A 27,973-nucleotide genomic window follows, 5' to 3' on the forward strand; every position below is an offset into this window, starting at 1 on the left:
AAGCCGGGTGATGGTAGCAAATGCCTTTAATTCCAGCACTCAGGAGGCAGAGGGAGGCAGATTTCTGTGAGTTCTGGGACAGCCAGAGCTATGCAGAGAAACCTAGTCTCTAAAAATCAAATAAATAAATAAATAAATTTAAAAACCAAATAAACAGGCCGGGCAGTGGTGGCGCACGCCTTTAATCCCAGCACTCGGGAGGCAGAGCCAGGCAGATCTCTGTGAGTTCGAGGCCAGCCTGGTCTCCAAAGCGAGTTCCAGGAAAGGCGCAAAGCTACACAGAGAAACCCTGTCTCGAAAAACCAAAAAAAAAAAAAAAAAAAACCAAATAAACAGGTAAATAAATCCAGGACATAATATCAGATGATGAAAGTAAATAAACCAGGATAAGAAGATAATGTCTAATAAACACAGACAAGAATCTAGAAATAAACCTGGTGTGGTGGCGCACACCTTTAGGCCTTTAGTTTCAGCACTCAGGAGGCAGAGGCAGGTGGATCTCTGTGGGTTCAAGACCAGCCTGGTCTACAGAGTGAGTTCCAGGACAGCCAGAGCTACACAGAGAAACCCTGTCTTGAAAAACCACACACACAAAAACAAAAAGAATTTAGAGATAAAATATCTGGGATGGAGATAACATGACATGAGCAGCCTTGCATGATCTGTAAGGAACATTCCAGAAAGAGTCTCAAAGTTAGAGCTAGTTTGCTGGGCTGAAGCAATATGATACAAACCCAGGACAAGACTACAGCTCAGCCATAGAGCTTTTTCCTATCATGCATGGTAACCTAGGCTCAACACCACAAAAAAAAAAAAAAAAAAAAAAACAACCAAGAAAAGAACAAAAACCTGGAACTGTGGTCATGTTAGACTAATATGTAGGGTTATGTATGTATCGAAGAATTCTGCTGTCTGGTGGGGCAGTGTCATGAGGGCATGAAGACTGAAGACATCGCACTGGCTCTTGGTCAGTCTATGCCTGAAGCCTTCAGAGGCCAGTAGTGCCCTCTTTTATTTCTATTAGTATTATTATTATTATTTTATGTGCATTGGTGTTTTGTGTGCATGTATCTCTGTGTGAGGGTGTCAGATCTTGGAGTTATAGACAGTTGTGAGCTGCCATGTGGGTGGGTGCTGGGAATTGAACCCGGGTCCTCTGGAGGAGCAGTCAGTGCTCTTAACCGCTAAGCCATCTTTCCAGCCCCAAATAGTGTCCTCTATAACAGGCTCCTCCTAGGATGTACTCAGAGCAACAGAGCAAAGCAACCGTACAGTAAAGTTTCTGAAACCTTCAAGAGACCCTGGGAGTCTCCTGATGGGGATCCGGTCAGTCGGCCGGTTGTGACACTCGGCAGGGGTCATTGCTGCGCAGGGTGCCGCGCTCCTGCGCAGAGGAAACTGTGGTCGTGAATCCTGTGACTGTAAACTGCTAAGTGTGTGGTAACTTGCTGCACAGCTGTAGGAAACAAGCTGAAAAAAGGGATTTGAGGTGTGATGCAAGGGAAAAAAGAGTAGTCGCTGGCTGTGTTTGAGACATCAAACAGGATGAAGCCCGTTTGGCTCTGGCCTGATGAGCCGGGGAGGACCGGATAAGGACCAGATGCAGGGGAAAGCCTTGTGAAGCGTTTGGGGTTTATCCCGAGCTGACCAGCTTCATTTGCCTTTTTAAACATCACATTGTAAGCCGGTTGTTCTGCTCTTTTTTCTTTTTAAGATTTACTTATTCAACGTGTGTGAGTGTTTTGTTTACACGTATATATGTGCACCGACAGGTGTGTGCCTGGTGTCTGTAGAGGTGAGAAGAAGGTGTCAGATCCCCTGGAACTGGAGTTACAGACAGTTGTGAGCCGCCATGTGGGTGCTGGGAATTGAACCCAGGACCTCTGGAGGAGCAGCCCGTGCTCTTCACCTCTGAGCCACCTCACCAGCCCCTGTTGTTCCACTCTTAGGCATCAATCCAAGAGAAATGAAACCACACGTCCACATGAAGACTTCCAAACGTCATAGTAAACTTATTCCTAGCAGACCAAACTAGAAAAACAACCTCAGTGTTCATCAACAGTATAACGCAGAAATTGGTTCTGGTACATCCATACAACGGAGTACTACTGAGCAATTAAAATTGAGTGAATTACTGATACCTATTGCAGATGAAGATGCCTATGTAGATGAAGCTCACAAACATGCTATGCCAAAGAAGGCAGACCTCCCCTGTGCCCCCTAAAAAAGAGTACCCTCTCCCTGAAAAAAGAAAAGAAAATGCCAAGTGGACATGGTGGTAAATTGAAGAGATGGAGAGACAGGAGAATCAAGAGTTCAAGGTCGCCAAGCCGCGGTGGCGCACGCCTTTAATCCCAGCACTAGGGAGATCCAGGCAGAACCTGGCGGATCTCTGTGAGTTCGAGGCCAGCCTGAGCTACAGAGTGAGTTCCAGGAAAGGTTCCAAAGCTACACAAAAAAAATCTTGTTTCAAAAAAAAAGACAAAACGAAAATCAAAACTAAAATGTTCAAACTAGTCTGTAATGACAGAAAACAAGCCAATGATTATATGGGGCCAAGAATGGAAGAAGTTGACTGCAAAAGGGCAGTAGGGGGAAACGGAATGTTCTAGGTTTCAACTGAGATGTTGATTACTCAGGACTATCCATCTCACTAAGCCTAGTCCACTTAGAATTACTGATTCTTTGTTTTGAGACAGGGTCTCACTTTACAGCTGATGCTGTCCTCCAATTCCTTCTGCATCATTATTACTGCACGTACTGTATTCGTGCATTATTATTGCACAAATTACTGCATTTCATCAAGTGCAAAGTATACCTCAATAAAGCAGCTTTTAAAAAGGTAACATTGGAGCCGGGTGATGGTGGCACACACACACAAACTACAGAGCTAGTCCAGGACAGGCTCCAAAGCTACAGAGAAACCCTGTCTCAAAAAACAAAAAAACAAACAAACAAAAAAAAGATATTAATTTAAGTTATAAGACCTAGTTAGAAACAAGCCTAAGCTATCAGCCAAGCTTTTATAATTAATAATATTATAATAATAATTAATAATAATAATTTGGGAGCTGGCTATGGAGACAGAGAAAGACTAGTTACAACTATGTGGCCCTGGCTAACCCTAACCCTAACCTCTCTGTATAGACTGGACTGGCCTTGAACTCAAGAGATCTGCCTGCCTCTGCCTCCCATGTGCTTGGATTAAAGGCCTTCGACACAGCACATGGCTTAAAGATGTATTTATTTATTTATTTTTATTTTTGTTTTCATGACAGGGTTTCTCTGTGTAGCCTTGGCTGTCCTGGAACTTACTCTGTAGACCAGGTTGGCCTCAAACCCAAAGACCTGCCTACCTCTGCCTCCTGAGTGCCACCATGCTCAGTTATTTTTAGTATTTTGAATTATGTGTATGTATGTGTGTCTGTGTGTGGGTACGAGCAATGTTTTCTTGCGCCTCGAGAGACCAGACGCATCAGATCTCCCTGGAGCTGGAATTACAAGCAGTTATGTTCAATGTGGGTGTTGGAAACTGAACTTGGGTCCTCTGCAAGACTACCTTTAACCTTATGGAATCTAGCCCCCAGTGTTATGTTTTATTTCTGAGACAGGGTTTCTCTGTGTAGCCCTGGCTATCTTGGAACTGGATTTGTAGACCAGGCTAGCCTCGAACTCATGAGATTTGCCTGCCTCTGCCTCCCGAGTGCTGGGATTACAGGCGTGCGCTACCACCGCCCGGCCAAATTAATATCTTTTAATCTACATTCTTTCATGTGGCTTGGTTACCTTTACTTTGTAATGCCTATCCCATGCTGCTTGCTCTGTGTCCCAAGGTGTGTCTCCACCTTTTTCTTCCCGGCATCCTCTGTGCCTGGAAATCCTTCTCTGCTTTTTATTAAACTGATCACAGTGACATATCTTTACACAGTGTAACCAAATACCTCACAACACATAGTGAAATTCTGTTTAAAAAAAAAAAATCTTTAAAAAAAAAAAAAGACCTTCATGTGCTTCATGTGGAAGCCTCCAGTTTAATTTGGAGGTTAATTAACTAGTTGCCCAGGCAAGATAATGGTAGACTGTTTAGAGGGAAAAACAGAAAAGGTAGAAGTCGGAATGGAGGGCAATGGTGGCTCCTCTGTGCAGGTGGGAGGTGCGGAGTGGAAGGGCTTAGGGGTGACTTCTGGGTGTATGCCTGAAACATGTGAGGCCCCTTCCACGATACGGAGGCAACTGAAGATGGAGTGTTGGAGGTAAGTCACCTCCCCTCACCCGAGGAAGGGCCACATAATCTCTTTGAGGATCAGGCTGGGGGACTGAATTTAGGGTCTTGGGCACACTAGGCAGGCATGCGTTTACCTAGCTGCTAGGTTACACCGCTAGGCTATACCCAAGCCCCTTACAGGTAAACTTCTGACACAGCACTTCCGCTGGTCGTAACTGATGATCTTCGGGAAGTAATGAGGGATGTGCTCCAACATTTAGCTACCGGGAAGGTCCCTCGGCCTTGCTAATTATAGTGAAAGCATGGAGATAATTGCACTTAACTAAAGCATTGGTTAAATAAACGCCGGCTCAGGTGTATGACTCGGCACTGCTATGGAGCTCAGGAAAATGAGGCTTTGGGATGAGTGGCAAGAGAGGAGAGTGTGGAGTGCAGAAAAAAAAGCAGATTTCAAAGCACCGCAAATCACAATTTAAGCAGTGTGTGTGTGAGTAAGGGAATCATCTAGAGCAGTGGTTCTCAACTTCCCTAAGCTACGACCCTTTAACACAGTTCCTCATGCTGTGGTGACCCCCAACCATAACATTATTTTTGTTGCTACTTCATAACTGTAATTTTACTACTGCTATGAATCGTAATGTAGATATCCGTGTTTTCCAATGGTCTTAGGTGACCCCTCTGAAAGGATTGTTCCACCCCAGAGGGGCCACAACCCACAGATTGAGAACCACTGATCTAAATGCATATACAACTGGAATTGGCGGGGGGGGGGGGGGGGGGGGTGTAGCTCAGTCATTATAGTGCCTAGCATTTATGGAACTCTGGGTTCAGTCCCCAGCACCGCACAAAAACAGGCATGGTGGAGCACACCTGAAATCCTAGCACTCCTGAGGATCAGAAGCCCAAGGCCATCCTTGGCTATATATCTAGTTTAAGGCCAACCTGGGATACATGACACCCAAAACAAAATAAAACAATTACAAACTAAGACAATAACAAAAAAAGCCTACTCATCACTTTGTTGGATTACAGATATTTTTAATTTAATCTCTTAGTTTATCTGTATGTTTTTTTTTTTTTAAGATTTATTTTATACCAGGCAGTGGTGGCTCAGGCCCTTAATCCCAGCACTCGGGAGGCAGAGGCAGGCGGAGCTCCGATTTCAAGGCCAGCCTGGTCTACAGAGTGAGTTCTAGGACAGCCAGGGCTGCACAGAGAACCTTGTCTCAAAAACAACAACGAACAGATAGAAAGAAAAAAGATTTATTTTTATTTATGTATGCATGTTTTGCCTGCACGTATGGCTGTGTGCCACATGCATGTGGTGCCCACAGAGGCCAGAAGAAGGTGCCAGATTCCCTGGAACTGTGGTCCCAGACAGGTATCAACAGGCCTGTGGGTGCTGGGACTCAAACCCAGGGCCTCTGGAAGAGCAGCCAGTGCTTTTAACCATTGAACCCTGTGTCTCCAGGCCCCTTATCTGTGTTGTTGAAATGTTTTACCTACAATGAATAATGATTGTGCATCTGTATTGTAAGTAAGCTCTGGGAGTTTACTCTTCCAAATTGTTTTTTCCCTTAACTCTCTCTTTCTTCCTAGAATCATTTAGCATATCAATGATAAATGGATGTTTAACAAATGTCATCCGTACATCCATTTTCTCAGAGACAAGGTCTCACTGTGTAGCCCTGGCTACCTCAGAACTCACTCTGTAGACAGATTAGGCAACACATGTTTGTACTGACCCCTCTGCCCCAATCTCCTGTGTTGGGATTACAGGCAAACACCACTCTGCCCAGATTTTTTTTTTTTTTTTTTTTTTTTTTTTTTTTTTTTTTTGGTTTTTCGAGACAGGGTTTCTCTGTGTAGCTTTGCGCCTTTCCTGGAACCCACTTGGTAGTCCAGGCTGGCCTTGAACTCACAGAGATCCGCCTGGCTCTGCCTCCCGAGTGCTGGGATTAAAGGCGTGCGCCACCACCGCCCGGCTCTGCCCAGATTTTTAATTTCAGTTCTTTAAAGACAGTGTTAAGCAGCTGGGCAGTGGTGGTGCATGCCTTTAATCCCAGTACTTGGGAGACAGAGGCAGGTGGATCTCTGGGAGTTCGAGGCCAGCCTGGTCTACAGAGTGAGTTCCAGGACAGCCAGAACTACACAGAGAAACTGAAATTCTGTCTCAGAAAACAACAACAATAACAACAAAGAGTATTCCGATCCAGTGGAAAGTCATGAATATATGGGCAGCAAAATTGGACTTGCCTCTGCCTCTTGAGTGCTGGGGTTAAAGTCTCGTATACTACCACTGCTGCCGCCACCACCACCACCACCACCACCGCCACCACCACCACCACCCGCCACACCTCCTGCCCCCACTGTGGCTTCCATTCTGTTTCTAGTAGATAGTGTCAAGTCCCCAGTGCTCCCTGGTGATCTGAGATGTGGCTCAGTGGTATTGTGTGTCACCAGCTCTAGTGTAGGGGATTCTCACCGTGGGCAGTTCACAGCCTGGACTTCTGCTAAGGAGTACTCTTAGCATTCGGTTCCCAGGCTCTCTGTTGGGTTGCCCTGTGTTTGTGGGTTCTGAGTTTCTATTTGCCCAATCCTATTTATCCCCCCTTGTCTTTCACAGGCATCACCCCTAATTTGATCTCTACGTCTTCTTGGAGAACCTAGCCTGGCACAGAAGACCTGGCGCCTTGGGCCCAGAGAAACACGGGAAGGTGAAGTTGTGTGTGCAGGAGTCTTTATATACAATTGGTGGACTACCATCACCCTAACTACCTCATGGTAACTTAGATGATAGCTCCAGTATGTGTGTATCCAGACACTTAGCAAATGAGTTATGTATTTATTTATTTTTATCACTTGTCTTAGTTATTTTTCAACTGCTGTGGCAAAACCCCATGAACAAGGTAATTTATAGACCAGTTTATTGGAAGGTTACAGTTTCAGAGGGTGTGTCCGTGATCATCAAGATGGGCAGCAGGCAGGTAGGCATCGTGTTGGAGCCATAACTGAGAGCTTAGGTTTTGATCTCTGATCCACAAATAGGAAGCAGACAGAGAGTGGGAATGGCGGCGTGGGCTTTTTGAAACCTTAAACTTGTTCCCCAATAACACACCTCCTCCAACAAAGCCACACCTCCCAATCCTTCCCAAATAGTTCCACCAGCTGGGGGCCAAGTATTCAAATATCTGAGACTATGGGGGCCATTCTCTTTCAAACCACCACATCACTCAATCTTTCTTTCTTCCTTTTATTTTTATTTATTTATTTTTTTAGAGGTGGGGATATTGTAGATTAAACCTAGGACTTCAGGCCTTCTAGCCAGTGCCTTGTCACTGAGACTTAAAAAATTTTTTTTCTTTTGATTTTGTAATTTTGAGACAGGATCTCTGTATTGTGTAGCTCTGGCTGTCCTGGAACTCACTACATAGACCAGGCTGACCTCGAACTCACAGGGATCCACCTGCCTCTACCTCCCCAGTGCTGAGATTAAAGGTGTGTGCCCATGCCTGGTGAAGAGTTCAGATTTTTATTTATTAGTTATTTTAGATGGATTCTTGTATAGCCCAAGGCTAGCCTCATATTCAGTATGTAACCAAGGATGGCTGTCTTAGTTAGAGTTACTATGGCTGTGAAGAAACACCATGATCACGGCAACTCTTTCTTTTTTTCTGAGGCAGGGTGTCTCTTTGTACCCTGGCTGTCCTGGAACTGGCTTAGTAGACCAGGATGGCCTTAAATTCAGAGATCCACCTGCCTCTGCCTCCCAGAGTGCTGGGACTAAAGGTATGCACTACCATTGGCCAGCTCTAGGGCAATCCTTACAAAGGAAACATTTAACTGGGGCTGGCTCATAGTTCAGAGCTCTAGTCTATTATCCTCATGGAGGGAAGCATGGCAGCATGCAGGCACACATGGTTCTGGAGAGGTAGCTGAGAATTCTACATCTGGATCCGATCCGCAGGCAGCAGGAAGTGACAGTGACACCCTGGGCTGGCTTGAGCTTCTGAAACCTCAAGACCCACCCCCCAGTGACACACTTCCTTCAACAAGCCACACCTCCTAATAGTGCCACTCCCTATGGGCCTATGGGGGCTATTTCCATTCAAATCATCACAATGCCCTTGAATTCCTTACCCTCCTGTGCCTACCTCCCAAGGGCTGGGATTAAAGTCTGGCTTGCTTTATTTCTTGTGTCTGGCTTTCTTTCTTTCTTTCTTTATTTGTGTTCTGAGACCGGTTCTTATGCAGCCCAGGCTGGCCTTGAACTAAACTGCCGGTGGTGCTAAGGATGGCCTTGAACTCCTGGTCAACCTGCCTCTACCTACTAAATTTGGGATGATAGCCTTGTGTCACCACACTTAGAGCGTGTGTGTGTGTGTGTGTGTGTGTGTGTGTGTGTGTGTGTGTGTGTGTGTTTTAAAAAGTTGTTTAAAAATGGAGACAGGTCTCCATAAATTTGCCTAGGTTGTTCTTGAACTCTCTCTGTAGTCCAGGCTGACCTTGAACTTGTGATCCTGCCTCAGTCTTCTGTCTAGCTGAGATTACAGGGTTGAACTACCATGCCAGACTCAAGTCTAGCTTTTATCTCACAGTTTCTAAGTGTAGGAGACCAGAGCCCCCTGGGCAACTGCGCCAGGCTCTGGGGATGGCTTTTTGGTAGTTATCGCTTTACTGTAATGTGGGGTATCTCTGCCCTATGCAGAATTCTGGCAGTCTCTAGGAAGGTTTAGGGGGGAAATAAGGTAAAAATTAAGGGTTTCATAACCTCCAAGGTACTGGATCTGGAGCCAGAATTTGTCGCGGACACCTCTAATCCCAGCAGTCAGGAGACCGGGGCACAAAGGTCACAAGTTCCAGGACGGCTGGAGCTACAAAGAGACCCTGTTTCAGAAGAAACGGCATCTGGGTCACTGCCCTGCTGTGACCCTCACTGCCGCCATCAGTACCGAGGGCAACCCAAGGAACGTCCCAGGGCTCCAGGCCTGGCCGATTTGATTTTTCATCCTCCTGGGAGGTGACCTCCTGGGACTCGAATAAATGCACAGGTGGACAAATCCGGTTCTCACCGAGTGACCCTGACACGTCTGGAGGTCGGTCTGGAGGTCGGTGGGTCGGACAGATTGACTTTGAGAGAGACAGACTCAACTCAGAGGGGGAATTCACGGCGTGGAGACGCCTAAAGCCCACTCAGCCGCCAGGGGGCGCCACCGCCACGCCCATCGGCCACTCCCCTCCCACCCCCGGCGGGACTGGGCGTGCTCGGGGTCGGCGGCGGGGGCGTGGCCAGCGTGCGCGCGGGGGCGTGGCCAGCCTGCCGCGGGCGCGCGCCTGGTGGCGGCGGCGGCGGCGGCGGCGGCGGCAGTGGCGGCGGCGGCTGTGGCGGCGGCGGCAGCGGGTTCCGTTCCGGGCCGAGGCTGGAGACGGAAAAGTTGCGGGGCGGCGAGGAGCGGCCCCGGGACGGTCAGCGAGGGCGACAGCGAGCCGGGGGCCGGCGTCTGCGGACCGGCCATGGACGATCTCGGTGAGTGCGGGAGGCGGAGGGCGGAGCGGCCGGGGCCCGGCGGCCGCGAGCCGGCGCTGGGGTTTCCGATCCCACCCTGGCGCCCGGCGGGGCTGCGGTGCCTGCGGCCCGGGGCTGTGCGAGCCACTCCTCGGTGCGTCGCCTGAGGACTCCCCCCGACCCCACACTGGGTTTAAGGACCCGCCCGGTCCGCCACGGGCGGGGGGGACGGCGCCTCGCTCCCCGGGGCAGACCTCCTTCCTCCCCGGCTGCGGGACCCCTCACTTCGCTTCCCCACCCCCACCTCCGAGCGGCTGCCTGCGGGACTCGATCTCGGAGGCTGTTCCCCCCCCTCTCTCTCTCTCTCTGTGACCCGCTGCTGTTCCCTCCAGGCCACCTCCCTCCCACTTTGCAGACAGGCAACCCCCTCTCCTCTCCCTCGTGCCAGGGCTGTAGCCCCTTTTCCAGTGCCCACCCCGTGTCACATCACAAGCTACAGAAAAGCTTGTGAGGAAGGACCACACCCCCCTCCCCCATTCGAATGACAAGTGTCCCAGGCTACTGCATAGACCCCACCCCCACCCCCACCACCCACCGCAAGTCTAGTCACCCCGTTTTAAGGACTGTATTAGTGGCCAGTGTGTGGACCAGCCTTTCATTCCCAGACCAGCCCTTCCCCTTCAAGTCTAAACTTAGAAAGGCAAGTTGGAGGGGTGGGTGGGTTATGACTCCCGCCTCTCACCCACCATTCCCAGACCCTGATGAAATGCCAGAGGAATGGGCCGCAGGGTATGGCTATCTCTGAACGTGTCCTAGCTGGCAAGGTCCCCCACCCCCAGTATCGGGCCTGCTGGAAGCCTCTCGGGTAAGGAGGACAGGATGCCCAGAACAGAGTTTCACTGTCCTCATGTTATTGGAGCCTGGAGGCAGTTCTTTTCAGTCCACGCTTGTCTGGTGTTAGGACAGAGGAAAGAAAGATTCTCCTGGAAGTTGATTCTAAACCCGTGGGGATTGATGCAAGAGATCTAGGGATGCCCTGAGCCTTGTGCATCCCAGAGTGAAGGAACCCCTGTCTTTCCTTCTCCTAGGGCCCCTCAGTTGAGGAGGTATGTGTGGAGTGAGTTCCCTTCTCTGTAGGAGCCTTGTCTTCTTTCTCTGGACTGTGGGTGGTTTGTGTGACCACTGGTGCCATTGGGCGTCCCTGGCTCTGGGGAGCAGATTCACTAGATAAGACTGAGGGGCCTCTCCGAAGCAGCCCTTAACAGGGCTCCAAGTTAAGATGGATTATTTGTAGGCACTGGACTTCACTGCCTCCCTGCAGTTGCCTTGTGGGATCAGGGAGCCCCTGAAACATCCCAGAGCTGGGGATGGTGTTGGGTCCTGTTTGTTTCGCAGAGTGGGATCATTGCCAAGCATAGTTATGCCTTTGGGTCAGGCTTGGCATCCACATTCCCATTGCACTCAAGGCTGGCATAGCTTCCAGGCAGGTATTTTTAATTTTTGTTTTTTCCACATAAAAATGCCAAAGCTGAAAGGAGGCTGGCCGGGGCGATGCGCTTTTGATCAGGTACCTGAAAGTCTCAGTGCGTCTTTCCCTGTGGGAACTGGGGAGCCGGAGCCGAGTCACAGCATCTCACACGCTGGTGAGGGCTCTGTTGGTTCTGGACAGTCCCTCTGCTGTTCGCAGGACTGAGAAAGTCTTTGTAGAGTTTGCAGAGTCCGGAATTCCCATCTTCTGACGGCCTTCCATTTAGGGCCAGAACACTGGATTGTCTTTGAAAGGAAAGAGAGTGTCTGGCAGACGGGAATTGTCGGAATCGAAATGTGCCGTTTATGGAGTGCTCACCCATGCCTGGATTCGCCCCATCCTCACAACCGTCACCCTGTAAGAGCACCCCCGAGGCCGCTGCCGGCACCACTACCTCCTTTTACCAAATAGAGAAAGCAGAGAGAGACCAAGAGAGGCCAACTCTCTGACCCGAGGCTGCAGAGCCAAGAAACACCTCCGAGCCCGGTCCCTGTTCCACTCTTGTGTGCATTTCTTCCCAGGAAGGGGGCAAGCAGGCACTGGCAGGAGGGGTGTTAGCAGGGACGGCCTGCCACCTGTGACTTCTGCTGCCTTTTGTAGACTCTCCGGTGGCTCGATCCATGCTACCCGACTTCCTTAGTCTGAGCTCTCAGGGGGCCAGACACGCCTGGCTGACCAGAGCTTAAGGTGGGGGGAATGGGTGTGCAGGAGGGCAGAGGAATTTGCTTCTGAGCCCAGGCGGTCAGCTGTCTGGATGGCTGCTCAGCACACTGCCCGTCAGCTGTTTTCCTAAGTTAGGGTGGATATGACGGCCAGCCCTCTTTCTTGTTTTTATTTGTCTCCCAAGAGAGATCTCAGCTGTGACCGTCCCGGTCCCTTAACATGGGGGATCGTTCAGGGTGGTCTCCCTGTGGCAAGGCCATGGGGTGCATAGCTTCCATGATAACTTTGTTTTCTGGCTCAAGGATAAAAAAAACAAATAAATAAATAAATTGGAGCACACCTCCTCCCCTCCGCGTAGTGGCCAGTGAGAGAATCGCCATGTGCGGTTTAATAAGTTACAAATTTATAGCTCTTTGGGCAGAAAAAACATAAACACAGTGTGTCCTGCCCTTCTCTGTGTGTTCTCTCCGCCCTGTGCTGTGGGGTGGCTGCTTGGTGGCTTTTCTCATTAGAGCTTAGATGCTGGTTTGATCGGGAGCTCCCTCTGTTCAAGTTCTGGCCGGAGTTTCCTGGACAGAGTTCTCACAGCCCAGATGCCCTCCGATTATGCTTTCTGCCCTGGCTCTCCTCTCTCCCCATGTTCACATTCTTAATGTGTTTGGGGAGGCCGTGACCACAGTGCGGCCTGACAGTGATCCCTCGTGCTCCACAGGAGACGGGCACTGCGCTCAGCGCTTTTTCTTTCTTTTTTTTACTACAACTGTTGAGAGCGAGAGGTGTTTTTTTTTTTTTTTTTTTTTTTTTTTTAAAATCTCAGCTTCACAGATGGAGAAACCTGAGCTGGGGGAAGTTCTATGGCAGAGCTGGAGTTTGAACCTAGACTGATCCAGTTCTGGACCTGGTTGTCTTAATTATAAAGTCGTAGGAGTTGGTACTAATCACGGGGTGCACCCAAAGGCCTGCTGCCGAGGAACTGATAATTACCTTTAAAATGTCTGCTTTGCTGCGGGGGGGCCCGGGAGGTCCCCAGGAAATGGCTTGATAGCTTTGCCTTCTCATCCTTCTCATCCACTAATGTGGGACACAGCCAGCTGTTGGCAGTGTCCGTCTGCTGGAATCTGGTCATGTCTCCTTTCAACTTCTCAGCAGTCTTGACCCTTTGGAAAACAGTGCCTCATTGTGTTTGGGGGTGATGCTGGGGGGGCGGTAAGGGAGTTGCCTGGGGCATTCGGGGCTACAGAGCCTCCCAGTTTCCATGGAAAGCCTGGCCTTGGGGCTAGCCTGTATGTGGTACCTCTATGTGGTCACCCAGTCTCTGGGCTGTGGCAGAGGCAGCATCTAACCATGGAGCAGTGGTACCCTCCTGGTGGGTGATTTGCAAGGTGCATGCAAGTAAGGGGCTCAGCTTGGAGTCAAACCCTGGGTTGTGTTTGATTCTTAGGCAGGTGCCTTTCTGATAAGTACAGCGCGGGTAGAATGGAAGTCCACGGGCTTTGGGCAGGGCATGGCCCGATCACGCTGTGCTTGATGGCTTTCGGAGGGAGCATGGCAGTGTTCTTCTTTTCAGTTTCTTCAGGGATGGCCGTGTGTCGGAGAGACTGGGCCAGCCATTGACTGGAGGGACCTAACACAGGCCAAGGGTGACTGCTGAGGCTCTGAGTGACCTCTTCCCCATGTACCCATCCTTTCAGAACTTCTTGTAGGTCTATACATTGTTTCAAGGCCAGAGATGTTGAAGAACTTCTTCCCAGCATCATTCTAGCCTTTTACTGTGTTGTTCTGGGCTCAGTGCCTTCATTAATAAAAATAATATCTATAGAACACATTTTTTTTTTTTTAAGTCAATGTCTCTATGGACAACCATGGCTGTCCTGGAACTTGCTATGTAGACCAGGCTGGCCTCAAACTTACAGAGATCTGCCCCGTCTCCCAAGGGCCACATGTGCCGCCATACCTCACTTTTAGAATACTTTTTATTTTTATTATTTACTTATTTGTTTGTTTGCTTGTTTTTTGAGACAGGGTTTCTCTGTGTAACCCTGCCTGTCGTGGAACTCACTCTGTAGACCAGGCTGGCCCTTGAACTCGCAGAGATCCTCCTGCCTCTGCCTCCAGAGTGCTGGGATGAAAGGTGTGCGCCACCACTGCCAAAAACCCGCGGGTACAGAACTCTTCTCTGTGACATTTCCAAACACTGTTTTAAAAACCACATGTAGGGCTGGAGAGCTGGCTCAGCTGGTAAAGGCTAGGCTCACAACCAGAAACCGCGTGTAGAGAGTTCTTTTGCATGACATTTCTTTGGTGCTCACATCCGGGCCCTGCTGGGTGTCTTTTGTTCTTTCAGCCATGCTGGTCATATGAAGTAAGCTCTCTTCTTACTCTTTAGTAGTTTCACCGCTCCCCACTTCGAAAGGAGGAAACTGAAGCATGGTGTGAGCCTGCTTGGCTGAGTTCTGTAACTAGTGAGTGGTAGGCAGGATCAGGATTGACGCCGGGATCGCTGACAGTAGAGTAGAAATTACTGGTACCATACCATTTTCTTTCTTTCTTTTTTTTTTTTTAAGTTTTATCTATCTATCTATCTATCTATCTATCTATCTATCTATCTACCTACCTACCTACCTACCATCTATCTATATCTATCTATCTATCATCTACCTATCATCTATTAATGTATGCATCTATCTATCATCTATCTATCTACCTACCTATCTATCTATCTATCTATCTATCTATCTATCTATCTATCTATCTACCTACCTACCTATTTGAGACAGGGTCTCTCAACATAGCTCTGGCTGGACTGGAACTCCCAGCTCTCCATCTGTCTCTGCCTCCCAGAGATTAAAGGCCTGTGCTACCACATCTGGCTCCCCAGCTTTGTCCAGGCTGGCCTTCAACGCATTCCTTAGCCTAGACTGGTTTTGAATGTGTACATCTGTTGCCTCAGTTTCTGGATTAGCTGGGATGGTAGGTCCGTGTCACCAGACCTGGCTCCAAAAACCTCTGTTTGTCCCTCCCTTCATGGTCTGTTAAGTCCCGCTTCCCCTTCGTCAGGGACTCTGTGCTCTGGAGGAACTGAAAGGCATTGGTGGCCATGTCTGCTGATCGACAGAGGGTCCATTTGCTCTCACCGGCTCCCTGTCCTGTCCCTGTCCAGTCTGTCCCTGTGACACAGAGCTGTGGGCTTAGAACACAGCTGTCATAAGTCAAATCCCTCTTGAAGGTCTCGGCAGCTCTCCGTGTGCCGACAGCCCTACACTGCCCTGCACGGGTGCATTCTTAGTCTTCATTCAGGTATATGCTCTTTCGATTTTGTGAACAATACCATTTCTAGTGGAGAAGCTGTTCAGCATGCCAGGGTAGGCTTCATGTTGTGGCGCATGCCGCTAGCCATAGTGTTCAGGAGGCGGAGGCAGGCAGAGCTCCGCTTGGTTCACATAGGGAGTTCCAGGCCAGCTGGGGCTCCATGGTGAGACCCAGCCTCAAAAAGAAAATGAAACTGTTAAGGAGAGGAAGAGAGTGGAGGGTGTCCTGTGGGGATAGGAGAAAGGGTGGGAAGAGGAACAGGAGAATTAAAAAGCTGAGAAATGTCGGTTGAGCAACTCATCAAAAGGAAAGGTCAAGGTTCATCTCCGCACCAAGTCCAAGCTTCCATCCACTTGACTCACATCAGGCCTCAGTATACGTTCATATCCTGATAAGTTTCCAGCTGACTGATTGCCTAACCAGTGGGGCTTAGCACTGGCCTCTCTAGGGAGGCTTTGGACACTGGGCCAGGAGCAGGCAGATGTGCCGTCGGGAAGGCCTACCACAGCCCCAGTGGCCGAGTCTTCCCTTGAAGATGGCCCTAAATGCTTATTTCTGGTGTGGTTGTGGTATTGTGGTTTATGGGAGAAGATCGTCTTTCTTAGAGGCAAGACAAAGTAGGAGTGAAGTGTCATGAAGCCTGTAACTTATTTATTTATTCATTTTGTTTTTTAGACAGGGTCTTATTCTGTAGTCCTGGCTGGCCTGGAACTCACAGAGATCCGCCTGCCTCTGTCTCCCGAGGGCTGGGATTAAAGGCCTGTGCCACCACACCTGGCTCTGAAGTTAGTTTTAAATGATATAGTAAAAAACAAAACAAAAATCAAAACCCAAACCAAGAAGTCAAATATGTACACACACACACACACACACACACACATACACACACACACACACACACACACACACACACACACACACACACACACCCCTTGGTATCTATAGGGGATTGACTGGCCCAGCACTTCCTTCCCACTAGATATTAAAGTCTTGCACACTCATTTCTCTGTATACAGAACTTCCTATATGCTTTTTCCAAAAAAGTTCCTTTTGCATTTATTTTATGTGTATGAGTGTTTTGCTCACATGTATGCCTGTGTATCATGTGCATAACTGGAGTAGTGGACTGTTGTGAGCTGACATGTGGGTACTGGGAATTTAACCTGGGTCTTCTGCAGGAACAACCAGAACTCTTCACAGGTGACTCATTCCTTCAGCCCCCCCACCCCCAAATCTTTTTTTTTTTTTTTAAAGACGAGTTTTTTGTAGTCTAGATTGGCTTGGAACTTACTACGTAGCAGGCGAGGCAGTGACCTTGAACTCCGGGTCCTCTGGCCTTCACTTCCCCCCTCTTCAAGTACTGGGATCACAAGAGTACTTGCGCCCAGTTGATGCAGCGAGCGAGTGAGTGAGTGAGCGAGCGAGCGAGGGAGATCAGGCCTAGAACTTTGAACAGTTCGGCCAGTGTTCTGCCAACTGCGCTACGCCCCCAAGCCCTTCCTGTAAACTTTAAAATTGAAACCACCTCGGCCTGGGGAGACGGCTCAGCGTGTGAAGAGTCGCTTTGGTGGATTCACAGCCGCCCCGTGACAGAGGGGGCAGAGACGGGCTGAGCCGCCTCAGAACTCACGGGCCAACCCGTTTAGGCATTGAGGGAGCTCCGGATTTAGTGAAGACACCCCGCTTCAAAATATAAGATGGTGGATCTCTGTGGGTTTGAGGCCAGCCTGGTCTACAGAGCGAATTCCAGCACAGCCAGGCATACACACAGAAAAACCCTGTCTTGAAAAATAAAAAAAGAAGTGAAAAGATGGGGCGGCTAGATGGCTCAGTGGGTAAAGAGGCTTGCTGCCAAGCCCTGTAGCTTGAATTCAGTCTGAGGCCTCAGGCGGTGCAAGGAGAGAGCAGCCGCTCACAAACCGTCCTCTCACGTCTACGCATGTGCTCTGGCATGTGTCGCTGTACCCCTCCCCATAAATTAGTGTTCAGTTTTTTTTAAAAAAGGGGGAGTAATAAGAGACACTACCTGTTGTTCAAACTCTGATCTCCACATCGACTCGGATCCTCACACATACGAACGTGTATGTGCATGCATGGACCTCCCACCCCCAACTTAAAGCATCCTTAGGTTATCCAGTACGATGTAAGTGCTTGTTATTGTAGCTCTGCTGCATTGTTTAGGCGGGCAGGACTGGAAAGGGTTCTGCGCTTACAGTTTAGCGTGTTGCGGTTTGTCGTATTTCCCTGTCCTCTACTGTTGGATCTGAAAGTGTGGAACCTGTGGGTGCAGAGGGCCGATTGTCTATGGATTTATACATGTATGTACATGGAGATGTGTGCATGTAAAAAGCATGTGCCATGCATTTGCACGGGGTGGCAGAGTGTTAAGTGGGAAGGAAAGGTATATGTTTCCATTGTTGTGGTTTTTCAGTTTCTTTGAATGAACACTCTTTTTAGGCTTTTTGTTTTGTTTTTTTGAGACAAGGTCTCTCTCTTTTTAGCCCTGGCTATCCTGGAACTCGCTCTGTAGCCCAGGATGGCCCCAAACTCACAGAGATCCACCTGCCTCTGCTTCCCAAGTGCTGGAGCTAAAGGCATGCGCCACCACCGTCCAGCATGTTTGGACACTCTTATGATAATAGGTATTGAGAAGAAGTTTAAGCCCACGCCGTGCAGTGGTGGCTCGTGTTTTTAATCCCAGCACTCGGGAGGCAGAGCCAGGCAGATTTCTGTGAGTTCGAGGCCAGCCTGGTCTACAGAGCGAGATCCAGGACAGACACCAAAACTATACAGAGAAACCTCGTCTGGGGCGGGGGGCGGGGGGGGGGGAGTTCAAGCCCTCTTTTTCCATGGGGGGCTCCAAGCTGTAGAGCCGAGGTGCTGGCTCTTGTCTGTGTTGGCCCGGGACAGCTGGTGATGGGAAGACAAGCAGATGGTAGATGCTGTCAGCTGAGGAGGTAGGTCACAGTGCTGTGCCCTGTGCAGGAAAAAAAAAAAAAAGACAGGATCAGAGAGACAGCACACTTCTGTAAGTATAGAGTCCGCTCGTGTTATTTTGGCTGGTGTGACATTAATCAGACAGGGTCAAGACGAGAGAGAGGTGCTTGGAGTTAAGGGGTTGTCTGGGCCAGTGGGTTTCAGAGCAGGAATGGATGTCTTCAGGCAGTGTGAGCCAAGGGAGTTGGGGCCGGGGCGGGGGGTGGGGGGGAGTTTGCCTCACATCGCATAAACTCCTATCTGTGGCCAACATCTTTAGCCTGTGGGCATGGGGCCACGAGCTCTTACTTGCTGCACAGATCTGGCCCTTCCCGTTCTCCAGTCTTTCCGATCTCTCCTGGAACCTCCATTCCCTTGGTTCCCACTTGTATAGTAGTGTGCTGAGTCAAAGCTGGGCCACTTGGGTCCCCAGCTTTTTGGTGTGTGGGTGCGTGGGGGGATTGACTATAGTCCAGCACTAGTGGCCCCCGGCTCAGGCAGAGCCGAGGGCCCTTGTGCCTAGCAGAAACATTTTGAGCTTGTCAACAGGCCCTCAGGAAGTCGGTGCTTCATGCCAGGAGGTGGGTCTTGGAGCTTCAGGCTTGTCCATCAGCATGGCTGCTTGGGAGGGGATCGCGGAGGCCTCCTAATGAGGTCTGGAAGTGGTATGTCAGGGCCTTATGCTGCTGGGCTGAAAAGTAGCCTGATGTGTGTTTTATGGGGGAGGGGCCGGGGCCCCGGAGGAAGCTTTATGTAATTCTTGGCTGGAGCTCAGGTAATTGTTTTAATGAAATGGAATGCAGCTTATTCAGAACTCGCTTGGCAGAAACAGCCATGTTCTGGTCCGTTTTCTTGTTGAGGAGCTCGGGGGTATATGTTTCCAGCTGTTTTGAATCAGAGGACTCTGAGTGAGCTGGGCAAGGTGGATGGAAGCCACTGGGGTGCTCCTTCCTGGTGTAGCTCAGGGATCTTCCTTCAGGCTGCTCCATTCTCACGGCACGTTAGTGTGTCTCCTGCGTGGTTGGGGATCCTTTGCCAAGCATGCCCCCTGCTGCCAAGCATGCCCCCTGCTACCGAGCTGCCCTACCCCAGTGCTGGTATGTCTTTCTGAATGAGCCATGGTGCTTTTGACCTAGCAATAGAAACCCTGTTAGAAGCAGGCTGTGAGGAATGTGCCCGGTGCAGAGGTGCGAACGTGGAGCTGCTGACCACACAGCAGACGGGCCCTCAGGGAATGATCTCTTTGTTTACTCACTGTTTGCTTCATCCCCACAGCCAGCCCGCTCAGCCCGCTCCCCACTCTCCTTTGTAAGCAGGTTCATTGTTATTTTTTATTTACTGCATGTGTGTGTCCCTGCTTGTCTGTATGTACACTGTGTGTAATGAGGTGCCCACACAGGTCAGAAGAGGAGGTCAGATCCCTTGGAACTGGTGTATATACGTCCCCGCCACCCAATATAAGTGCTAGGAATTGAACCTGTGTCCTTTGGAAGAGCAGCCAGTGCTTTTTAACTGCTGAACCTCCTACTGGCCCCTTCTCAGTCAAATGCCTTTAATTTTAATATTACATTTATTTACTTATTGTGCATGTGAATGTGTGGGGTCAGAGGATACCTTGCCTGAATATTCCCTTTTCTTCTGCCACGTGGGTCCTGGGGATTGAACTCGGGTTGTCAGGCTTGGTGATCAACTACTTATCCACTGAGCCATCTTGCGGTTGTACCTCCCTGACCCCACCCCCCCACCCCCACCCACTTGCATCAGTATGGTCCACTGTGGACTTTGTGGTCTCATGGTTCCAATCTATCGCTGTTCATCTTGGCCTTCTCTTCCTCTTTTTCAGTTTCTGACCAGCCTGGTACATCCTTACACACTTGCTGTCACGCTTCCTACCCTAGTGGGTGTGTTTTCTTGTCCTCTCCTTCAGCTGCATGTGTCTCTAAAGACACATGTACTCCCCGCTTCCCTGTGCTCTGAGTGGGGGCGCCTTCCCGGCTTCTCTGAAGATTTCTCTGGGCTTGCTATTTTTTTTTTCTCCTGTTTATTTACTTCCATGACCTCTTTTAGAACTTTTGTGCTGGCAACTCCCAAATTTCTCTCTCCACCCCTGACGTGGATTCTATTGTCCAGATTCTTCCGGTTTGCAAGCCAGCAAAGATCCAGCTCATTTCCTCTCCCTGGCGTCCCTCTCTCTCGGAGGCCTCAGCTATTGTCTGGTCCCTGTGAATGCCCCGCCCCGTTTTCTTGGTCTATGTTTAGATAATGGACGTAGCTTCTGAGGTAGGAGACAGTTATCCCAACCTATACATGAGGAAGCAGAGCAGAAGCTGACGGAGTTAGGGGAAGCGGGCACACCCAGTGCCACTGCAGACCGCCATGAAGGAACTGTGACCTCCGTCTCTGGTACTCAGCCCAACCACCCTTTGAGCCAGCCCCCTCCCCTGGGGATGAGGGGTTGGGGTGAGACAGAGATTCATGTAGCTCAGGCTGGCTTCAGACTTGCTCTGTAGCCAAGGATGACCTTGACTTCATAATTTCCTTACCTTTGACTCACCTGCTGAGATTACTGGCGTGTGCTACCGTGGCTGGCTCTCCTTGATTTTTCATACTGGACACCCAGGGGTGGGAAGTCACAGGTCAGCTTTTAGCTGTAAACCTGTGTTATTTGGCCTTCCTGGTATTCAGAACATTCCAGGTTAGTTGCCAGTACTTCAAACACCAAGAGGTTATACCTCAAATCATCACTTCGTTTCTTTTGAAAACTCAGATCTGGCTACTCTGTACCCACATTCTTTCTCTCGAACAGTTTAGGTGACCCATAGTCCCTGTCCTGATAGTTGAGCATCTCTGCACCTGCATTAAGTTTAGCCTTCCTGCATTTTCCTGCCTGGCCCCTGCTTTCGGGGTTCTCTGTAGCCTCTTTCTTATAACCGACACATGGTTACCAAATCTAGGGGGTTCTTATTTATTTATTTAGTTTGTGCGCCTGTGTGTATGTGTGTATGTGTGTATGGCCACAGCATAATTGTGTGCATGATGTGTGTATGTGTGTATGGCCACAGCATAATTGTGTGCATGATGTGTGTATGTGTGTATGTGTATATGTATGTATGTGTGTATGTGTGTATGGCCACAGCATAATTGTGTGCATGATGTGTGTATGTGTGTATGTGTATATGTGTGTATGTGTATATGTGTGTATGTGTATATGTATGTATGTGTGTATGTGTGTATGGCCACAGCATAATTAATTGTGTGTATGGCACATGTGTCACAGCACAATTGTGGTGGTCAGAGAACAAGGTTGTGGAGTTGGTTCTCTCCTTCCACTTGTATGTGAATTCCCGGGGTGCGCCCTGAGTCCAGATGTCTGTCCAGCCGGCAGAAAATGGCCTCTTTCCCGCATCTGCCTCCCCGCACCTCTGCCTCTATTAATGTAGTGAGCCACCTTTTTCTTTTTTTTTCTCAGAGACAGGGTCTCACTGTGTAGCCCTGGCTGTCCTGGAACTCACTCACTCTGTAGACCAGGCTGGCCTCGAACTCACAGAGATCTACTTGCCTCTTCCTCCTGAGTGCTGGGATTAAAGGCATGTGCCACCACCACCACCCCCCCCCCCCCCCCAGAGAGATTTTATTTTTTCCTGATTAAAACTAGGCAACCCACTGACCCTTCCACTTAAGTACGGCTTGGCAGATCGGCATAACCGAGCTTCTTAATAAAGTTCTCGTAAAAAGAACAACGGACTTCTTTTTGTCTTCCTACGGTAAGCTCCTTGAGGACGGTGCACCTGTTGGCTGTCAGTCGGGTCCAGCCAGAGTTCTGTCCTGTGCTTGCTGCGGTTGCCCAAGAGATGGGTGTTGGGTGGTGGTTGATTAAATGGGTATGAACTGCAGATGCCACTGTGAACGTAGGCCTCCAGCAAACTGCTTCCTCCTCTGGAGGAACCCAGTGAGCTTCTCTGGGTTCGGGCTGGGTCTGCATGGCTGCTGCTGCTACTTCAGCAGGTCGTCTCCACCCTGAGCATCTGCCCTCACATCCAAAAACCAGAAACTTTTCCTAAAACAGTGTTTTATTCTCCATTGATACATTTATTTCTATTTCTTTTCTTTTTCTTTTCTTTTTTTTTGGGGGGGATTTTTTTAACATGTTTCTCTGTGTATCCCTGGCTGTCCTGGAACTCCCTCTGTAGACTAGGTTGTCCTCGAACTCAGTGATACCCCTGCCTCTGCCTCCTGAGTGCTGGGATTATAGGTATGCACCACCACCACCCATCTATTTCTAATTTTTTTTTTTGTTTGTTTGTTTTTCGAGACAGGGTTTCTTTGTGTAGCTTTGCGCCTTTCCTTGAACTCACTTGGTAGTCCAGGCTGGCCTCGAACTCACAGAGATCCGCCTGGCTCTGCCTCCCGAGTGCTGGGATTAAAGGCGTGCGCCACCACCGCCCGGCCTATTTCTAATTTTTAAAATGTGTGTGAATGTTTTGCCTGCATGTATGTATGTGCATCATGCCTGCAGAGGCCAGAAGAGGGCGTTGGATTCCCTGGAACTGGAGTTACAGATGGTTGTGAGCCATCATGTGGATGCTGGGAATCGATCCCTGGTCCTCTGGAAGGGCAGCCAGTGTTCTTAATTGCTGAGCCATCTAAGCAGCCCCCATTTTTTGTTTTTTTGTTTGTTTCTTTTCGAGACAGGGTTTCTCTATGTAATAGCCCTGCCTGACCTGGAACTCACTCTGTAGACCAGGCTGGCCTCAAACTCACATCCGCCTGTCTCTATCTCCTGAGTGCTGGGATTAAAGGCAGGTGCCACCACAGCCCAGCCTCATTTTTTTTATTTCTTGAGACAGGGTCTTGCTTTGTAGTTCTGGCTGGCTGTCCACCTGCCTCAGCCTCCGAGTCCTGGTGTTAGGGGGATGCTCTACCATACCTGGTTTAAAACACTCTTGAGTGTTGGGTCAATGGTGGTGATTAACAGTGACTCTTGGAATCATCTAGACTCTCCTCTAGGGTTTGGGGCTCAGTGTTTAAACTTCCACCCCACGTCTGTGACCTTGGCAGTGGGTGTCAGTGTGTCTGGCTGCTAGCCTGTTTAGCTGCCCGGGGAATGTGATTCTGGTGGTCCCCTAAGAGAACATAATGTGACCACTTCATGGCACTGTGGGGCTCTGCCCTGGAGGTGCAATGGCCTTACTTCAGTGCTGTTAGCATAAGGTTCTGTGGCGTTGCTGCCCTCCTCTTTGGCAGCCTGGAGGGGAAGGCAGTAGGGTAGGAGGTTGTCTTAGCTTGGCTTGGACTAACCACTCACAAACACTGCTACCTTCGAGCTGCAAGCATGAGCTGTTCTGAGGTCTACTCCTGGTCAGCCCTGGGCTGTCAAGGATGCACTGTGACATCCATGAAGCCTTCAGAATACGCTGGCCACTCAGGCTTCTTTATCAGTAGGGAAAGGGAGAGTTAAGCTGGAGGTTGGGGCATATACCCGTCATCCTAGCATTTGGGTAGCTGAGGTAGAAGCATGGCCGTGAGTTCCAGGCCAGCCTGGAATACAGAATGAGACCTTGTCTCAAAACAAACGAAACAAAACAGAATCTGGAGAGATGGCTCAGTAGTTTAGAGCACTTGTTGCTCATGCAGCGGACTGGGGTTCAGTTCCCAGAACCCACACTGTGGCTTACACCCATCCATAATTCCAGTTCCAGGGCATCGAATGCCCTCTTCTGACCTCCATGGGTACCAGGAAGGCATGTATTACATATATACACATATAGGCGAAATACTTACACAGGTAAAAGAAAATGGAAGTTTAAAAAAAGAGAGAGGCCAGTGGTGGTGGCACACACCTTTAATCCCAGCACTCAGGAGGCAGAGGCAGGCGGATCTCTGCAAGTTCAAGGTCAGCCTGGTCTACAGAGTGAGTTCCAGGATTGCCAGGACTACACAGGGAAACCCTGTCTCAAAAAACAAAGAGTCTAGGGGGGGAGGAGAGAGAGAGAGAGAAAGAGAGAGAGAAAGAGAGAGAGAGAGAGAGAGAGAGAGAGAGAGAGAGAGAGAGAGAGCGCTGTGCTGTTTTACTGACTGGGCAGCAGGTATGGCTATAGGCCGGTGGGTACAGCCCTTCCGTGGAAGCCGGCCCACTGGCAGTCCCCTCCCTAGGGCAGTTGATCTTGTTGGGGCTGTCCTGGGCTCTGCTCAGGTTTGGAGTGGTGCAGCATCCTCAGCAGGCTTTTCCTGTCAGTTTCCAGGAGCATTCCTCTGCCTTGAGTGGAAATGGGAGTGTCCAGTGGCCCCCACTCAGTTTCCTGTGGGCTCCTGGCTCCCGGGCTGGTCAGGTGGTCAGGCCCTCTCCTTGCAGTTGAGCTCCGGGGCAGCCGGGTGGGTTCCGGGTGGGTTCGGCCTCTTTGGGCTGGTGTGAAGGAGCTGCTGCGGCGCCTGGACCTCCACACTCGCTCCTTGGCTGTCAGCCTGAGCTCTGTTGGTCACACTCTGTCTGTCTTGGAAAGTTCTCTGCCTGCCCCCAGGAGTGGATGTGTGGTCTCTTCACCGTCCTGAACGTCAGCCTTGCTGCATGTTTGGGCTGAGGCAGCTGCTGGACAGCTGGTGGCCTCTCTCTCCCTGCCCTACTACCTCAGATGGCCTCCGCTGCCGGGTCCTGAGCTGTCCAAGAATTCCTGCCCCTCCCCTTTAAGAGAAGTCAGCGCATGAAGTTGGTCTGCTGAAGGGGCCAAGCAGGAACAAACCAGTGTCACCTGGAGGTGGTTGTCATGGCTTCCTGTGGTCACTTGTGGTCATCGGTTTCCAAACATCCTGTTTGTGCCTCTAGAGCCGAGCCGTTGTCCAGGAGGCAGTTCAGCTGTTCTGGGCCTCACCCTGAGGCAGAGTGTGCGGCCAGGGTGTCAAGGTTCATCTGCTCATGATGGCACTCACATCGCCGTCTCTGGCTCTGGAGGACATGGCTGGTGGCAGATGGTTTGAGGGCGTCCTCTCCTGGCTCTGGGCAGTCTCCTCTCCCTGCTTTGACTGCCTGGGACGTTTGCCCTGAATCTTCTGTCTGGTGGATATTGACAGCCCCTCCCAGAACTGGGAGACTCAGGGCATCTCCAGCCTTTACTTCCTTCAGTCAGAGCTGCTTAACTTACGCTTGTGTGTGTGTGTGTTGGAAGGGGTTTTGTTGGGGTGGGCCTTCTGTTCTTCCTGTATCCCAGGAGGGCCTTGAACTTGCTGTGTAGCCAAGGATGACCTTGAACTTCTGATCCTCCTGCCTCCACGCCCAGGCTCAGTTTGTGCGTGCCTGGGGTTGAACCCAGGGAAGGTTTCATGTATGCTAGGCAAGGCTTTACCACCTGAGCTGCATCCCCAGCCGTGCCTTGTGGCTTTTGAAATGTTTGAGAGTAAAAATGTAAAGGCATTTGAAAGTCAGTTATCAAATTCAACCCCGTACTGCCTTAGCCTAACAAGCCCGGGCGTCCTCTCCTCCCTTCATCCTCGGATGCTCGAGTTTTCCTTCTTCTAGAACTCCACCTGTGCCCCAGTGCCGCCTCAAGTTACCCTCCTCATGTCACTTTGTTGGTGATACTGTTATTTAATGTCTCTGTCGAGGAAGAGTCATGCTTATTGTAAAGGCAAAGTGGAAGTGAAGGTCTCTGTATTTATTTTATTATTATTATTATCTTTGGTTTTTCAAGACAGGGTTTCTCTGTGTAGCTTTGCGCCTCTCCTGGAACTCACTTGGTAGCCCAGGCTGGCCTCGAACTCACAGAGATCCGCCTGGCTCTGCCTCCCGAGTGCTGGGATTAAAGGCATGCGCCACCACTGCCCGGTGGTCTCTGTATTTATGCTCACATTGAAAACTAGCATTCAAGCCAGGCATGGTGGTGCACACCTCTGATCCCAGCACTCAGGAGGCAGAGGCAAGCAGCTGTGAGTTCGAGGCCAGCCTGGTCTACAAAGCAAGTTCCAGGACAGCCAGGGCTGTACAGAGAGACTCTGTCTCAAACAAACAAACAAACAAACAAACAAACACACCCAAAGCTGGTGGGGGGCGGCTGGAGAAATGGCTCTGGTTAAGAGCACTGGTTGCTCTTCCAAAGGACCGAGGTTCAATTCCCAGCACCCCCACATGGCAGCTCACACTTGTCTATAACTCCAGTTCCAGGGGACCCAACACATTCACACAGACATACGTGCAGGCAAAACACCAATGCACATAAAATAAATAAATTTAAAAAAGAAAGAAAACTAGCATTTTCGAACCTGTACACAAATGTTCATATTTACGGTAGCCAAGAGATGGGGGTCACTGCTAGCAGTTTGGTATGGGTCTTTCCCGATAATTTTCTGTCGATTTAAACAATGTATCAGTATGCATATCGGACACATCTCTCCTTTTTATTTGTTTATTTATTTTGACAGGGTGTATGTAGCACAGGGTAGCCTGGAGTTTGCAATGTAGACAAGGATGGTTTTGAACTTCTGATCTTCCTACCCCTACTTCCTCAATTCGGGGACTACAGACTTGTGCCGCCACAGCTGGTTTATGTTGTTCTCGACGGTGCTGAGAATTGAACCCATAGCCTCACAGGTGCTGAGCTGGTGCTGGGGTACACCTGGCACCTTTTGTTACTTTTATTAATTCTTGTTACTTTTATTCTTTTCTGTACTTGGGACCAAACACCCACCTTGAGCTTGCTAAGCATCTTGTGATTGAGCTGAATCTTCAACTTTTTGTCCTCTCCTTACCCCCCCCTCCCCGCACCGTCCCCCACTTGCTTTCTCTCTTTATTCATTCTTGACAGGGTCTCTCTGTAGCTCTAGCTGACCTGGATCTCGCTCTGCAGACCAGGCTGGCCTTGAACTCACAGAGATCTGCCTGGCTCTCTGCCTCCCAAGAGCTGGGGTGTTTCTTATTTAGATGAAGAACACATAGTAAAAAATTGACCATTTTTAAAACTATAATTAAAAAAAAACCCTATAATCCAGTGGCATCTGGTGTATTCACAGTTTGGCTCTTTCTGGTTCCTCTTTTTCTTCTTCTTCTTCTTTTTTTTTTTTTTTTTTAAGGATTTTCGAGACAGGGTTTCTCTGTGTAGCCCTGGCTGTCCTGGAACTTGCTCTGTAGCCCAGACTGGCCTCGAACTCCGAGATCCTCCTGCCTCTGCCTCCCGAGTGCTGGGATTAAAGGTGTGCGCCACCACTGCCAGGCTGGAGATTGTGTTTTAACCTGCTGCCCACTCAGCCCTCTGGTCACACTGGACTCTGATGCCCACTTGTCATGAGAGTGATACAAAGTGCGCTGGGGGGCGGGCGTTGGGGGCGGACAGTCTTGGGCAAGTGTTTTGTGTATGTGGAAGTCATCTGTGGATCATGCTGGAGCTTGCTTGGCAGTGCTGCCACTGAGGCAGTGGCCCTGCAGGTCCGTGGGATGGGGGAAGGGAGGGCGGCTGAGTCAGGTTCCGAGGTTTGGGGGAGGGGGTGCTGGAGAGTCAAGTGTGAACAGTCCAGTGGCGAGTGGCGTCTCCCCCCCACCGCTGTGTCTCAGAGAGGAAGGCACAGCCTCCTGTGCCTCGGACTAACAACAGCCATTGGCCCTCGGACTTGCTGCCAGTTCTGAGTTATTTACTTTTTCTCTCTGGTTTTCATTCTCTTTCCCTTTCAGTTCCGTCCATTTTTGCTTCCTGTGCTTGAAGCCCTGTTATTGGCTGACACCCCTTTAGAATGCTTACTTCGTCAAGATGATGCCCTTTCGTAATCACAGCATGTCCCTTTGAGG

At 49.8% G+C, this 27,973-nt stretch overlaps 1 protein-coding gene and 1 long non-coding RNA gene across 5 annotated transcripts in view; both read left to right on the forward strand.

Annotated features, from left to right (window-relative positions):
* Positions 1-6,579: 6,579 nt before the first annotated feature.
* LOC128120894 (uncharacterized) lies at positions 6,580-8,415 on the forward strand. The gene is made up of 2 exons (XR_008221992.1): positions 6,580-6,942; positions 8,193-8,415. It is a non-coding gene; the product is annotated as an uncharacterized LOC128120894 (long non-coding RNA).
* A 1,154-nt stretch (positions 8,416-9,569) lies between these two features.
* Pxn (paxillin) overlaps positions 9,570-27,973 on the forward strand; it is a 55,154-nt gene continuing 36,750 nt past the window's right edge. For all 4 annotated transcript variants that reach the window (XM_052755131.1, XM_052755132.1, XM_052755133.1 and 1 more), the window contains exon 1: positions 9,570-9,752. In XM_052755131.1, the coding sequence (XP_052611091.1) occupies positions 9,740-9,752 (13 nt within the window). In that variant the 5' untranslated portion in view covers positions 9,570-9,739. The remainder of the gene's footprint in view (positions 9,753-27,973) is intronic.

Source organism: Peromyscus californicus, unplaced genomic scaffold (assembly GCF_007827085.1).
Source record: "Peromyscus californicus insignis strain IS unplaced genomic scaffold, ASM782708v3 Scaffold_2__1_contigs__length_46816999, whole genome shotgun sequence".
NCBI lineage: Eukaryota > Metazoa > Chordata > Mammalia > Rodentia > Cricetidae > Peromyscus > Peromyscus californicus.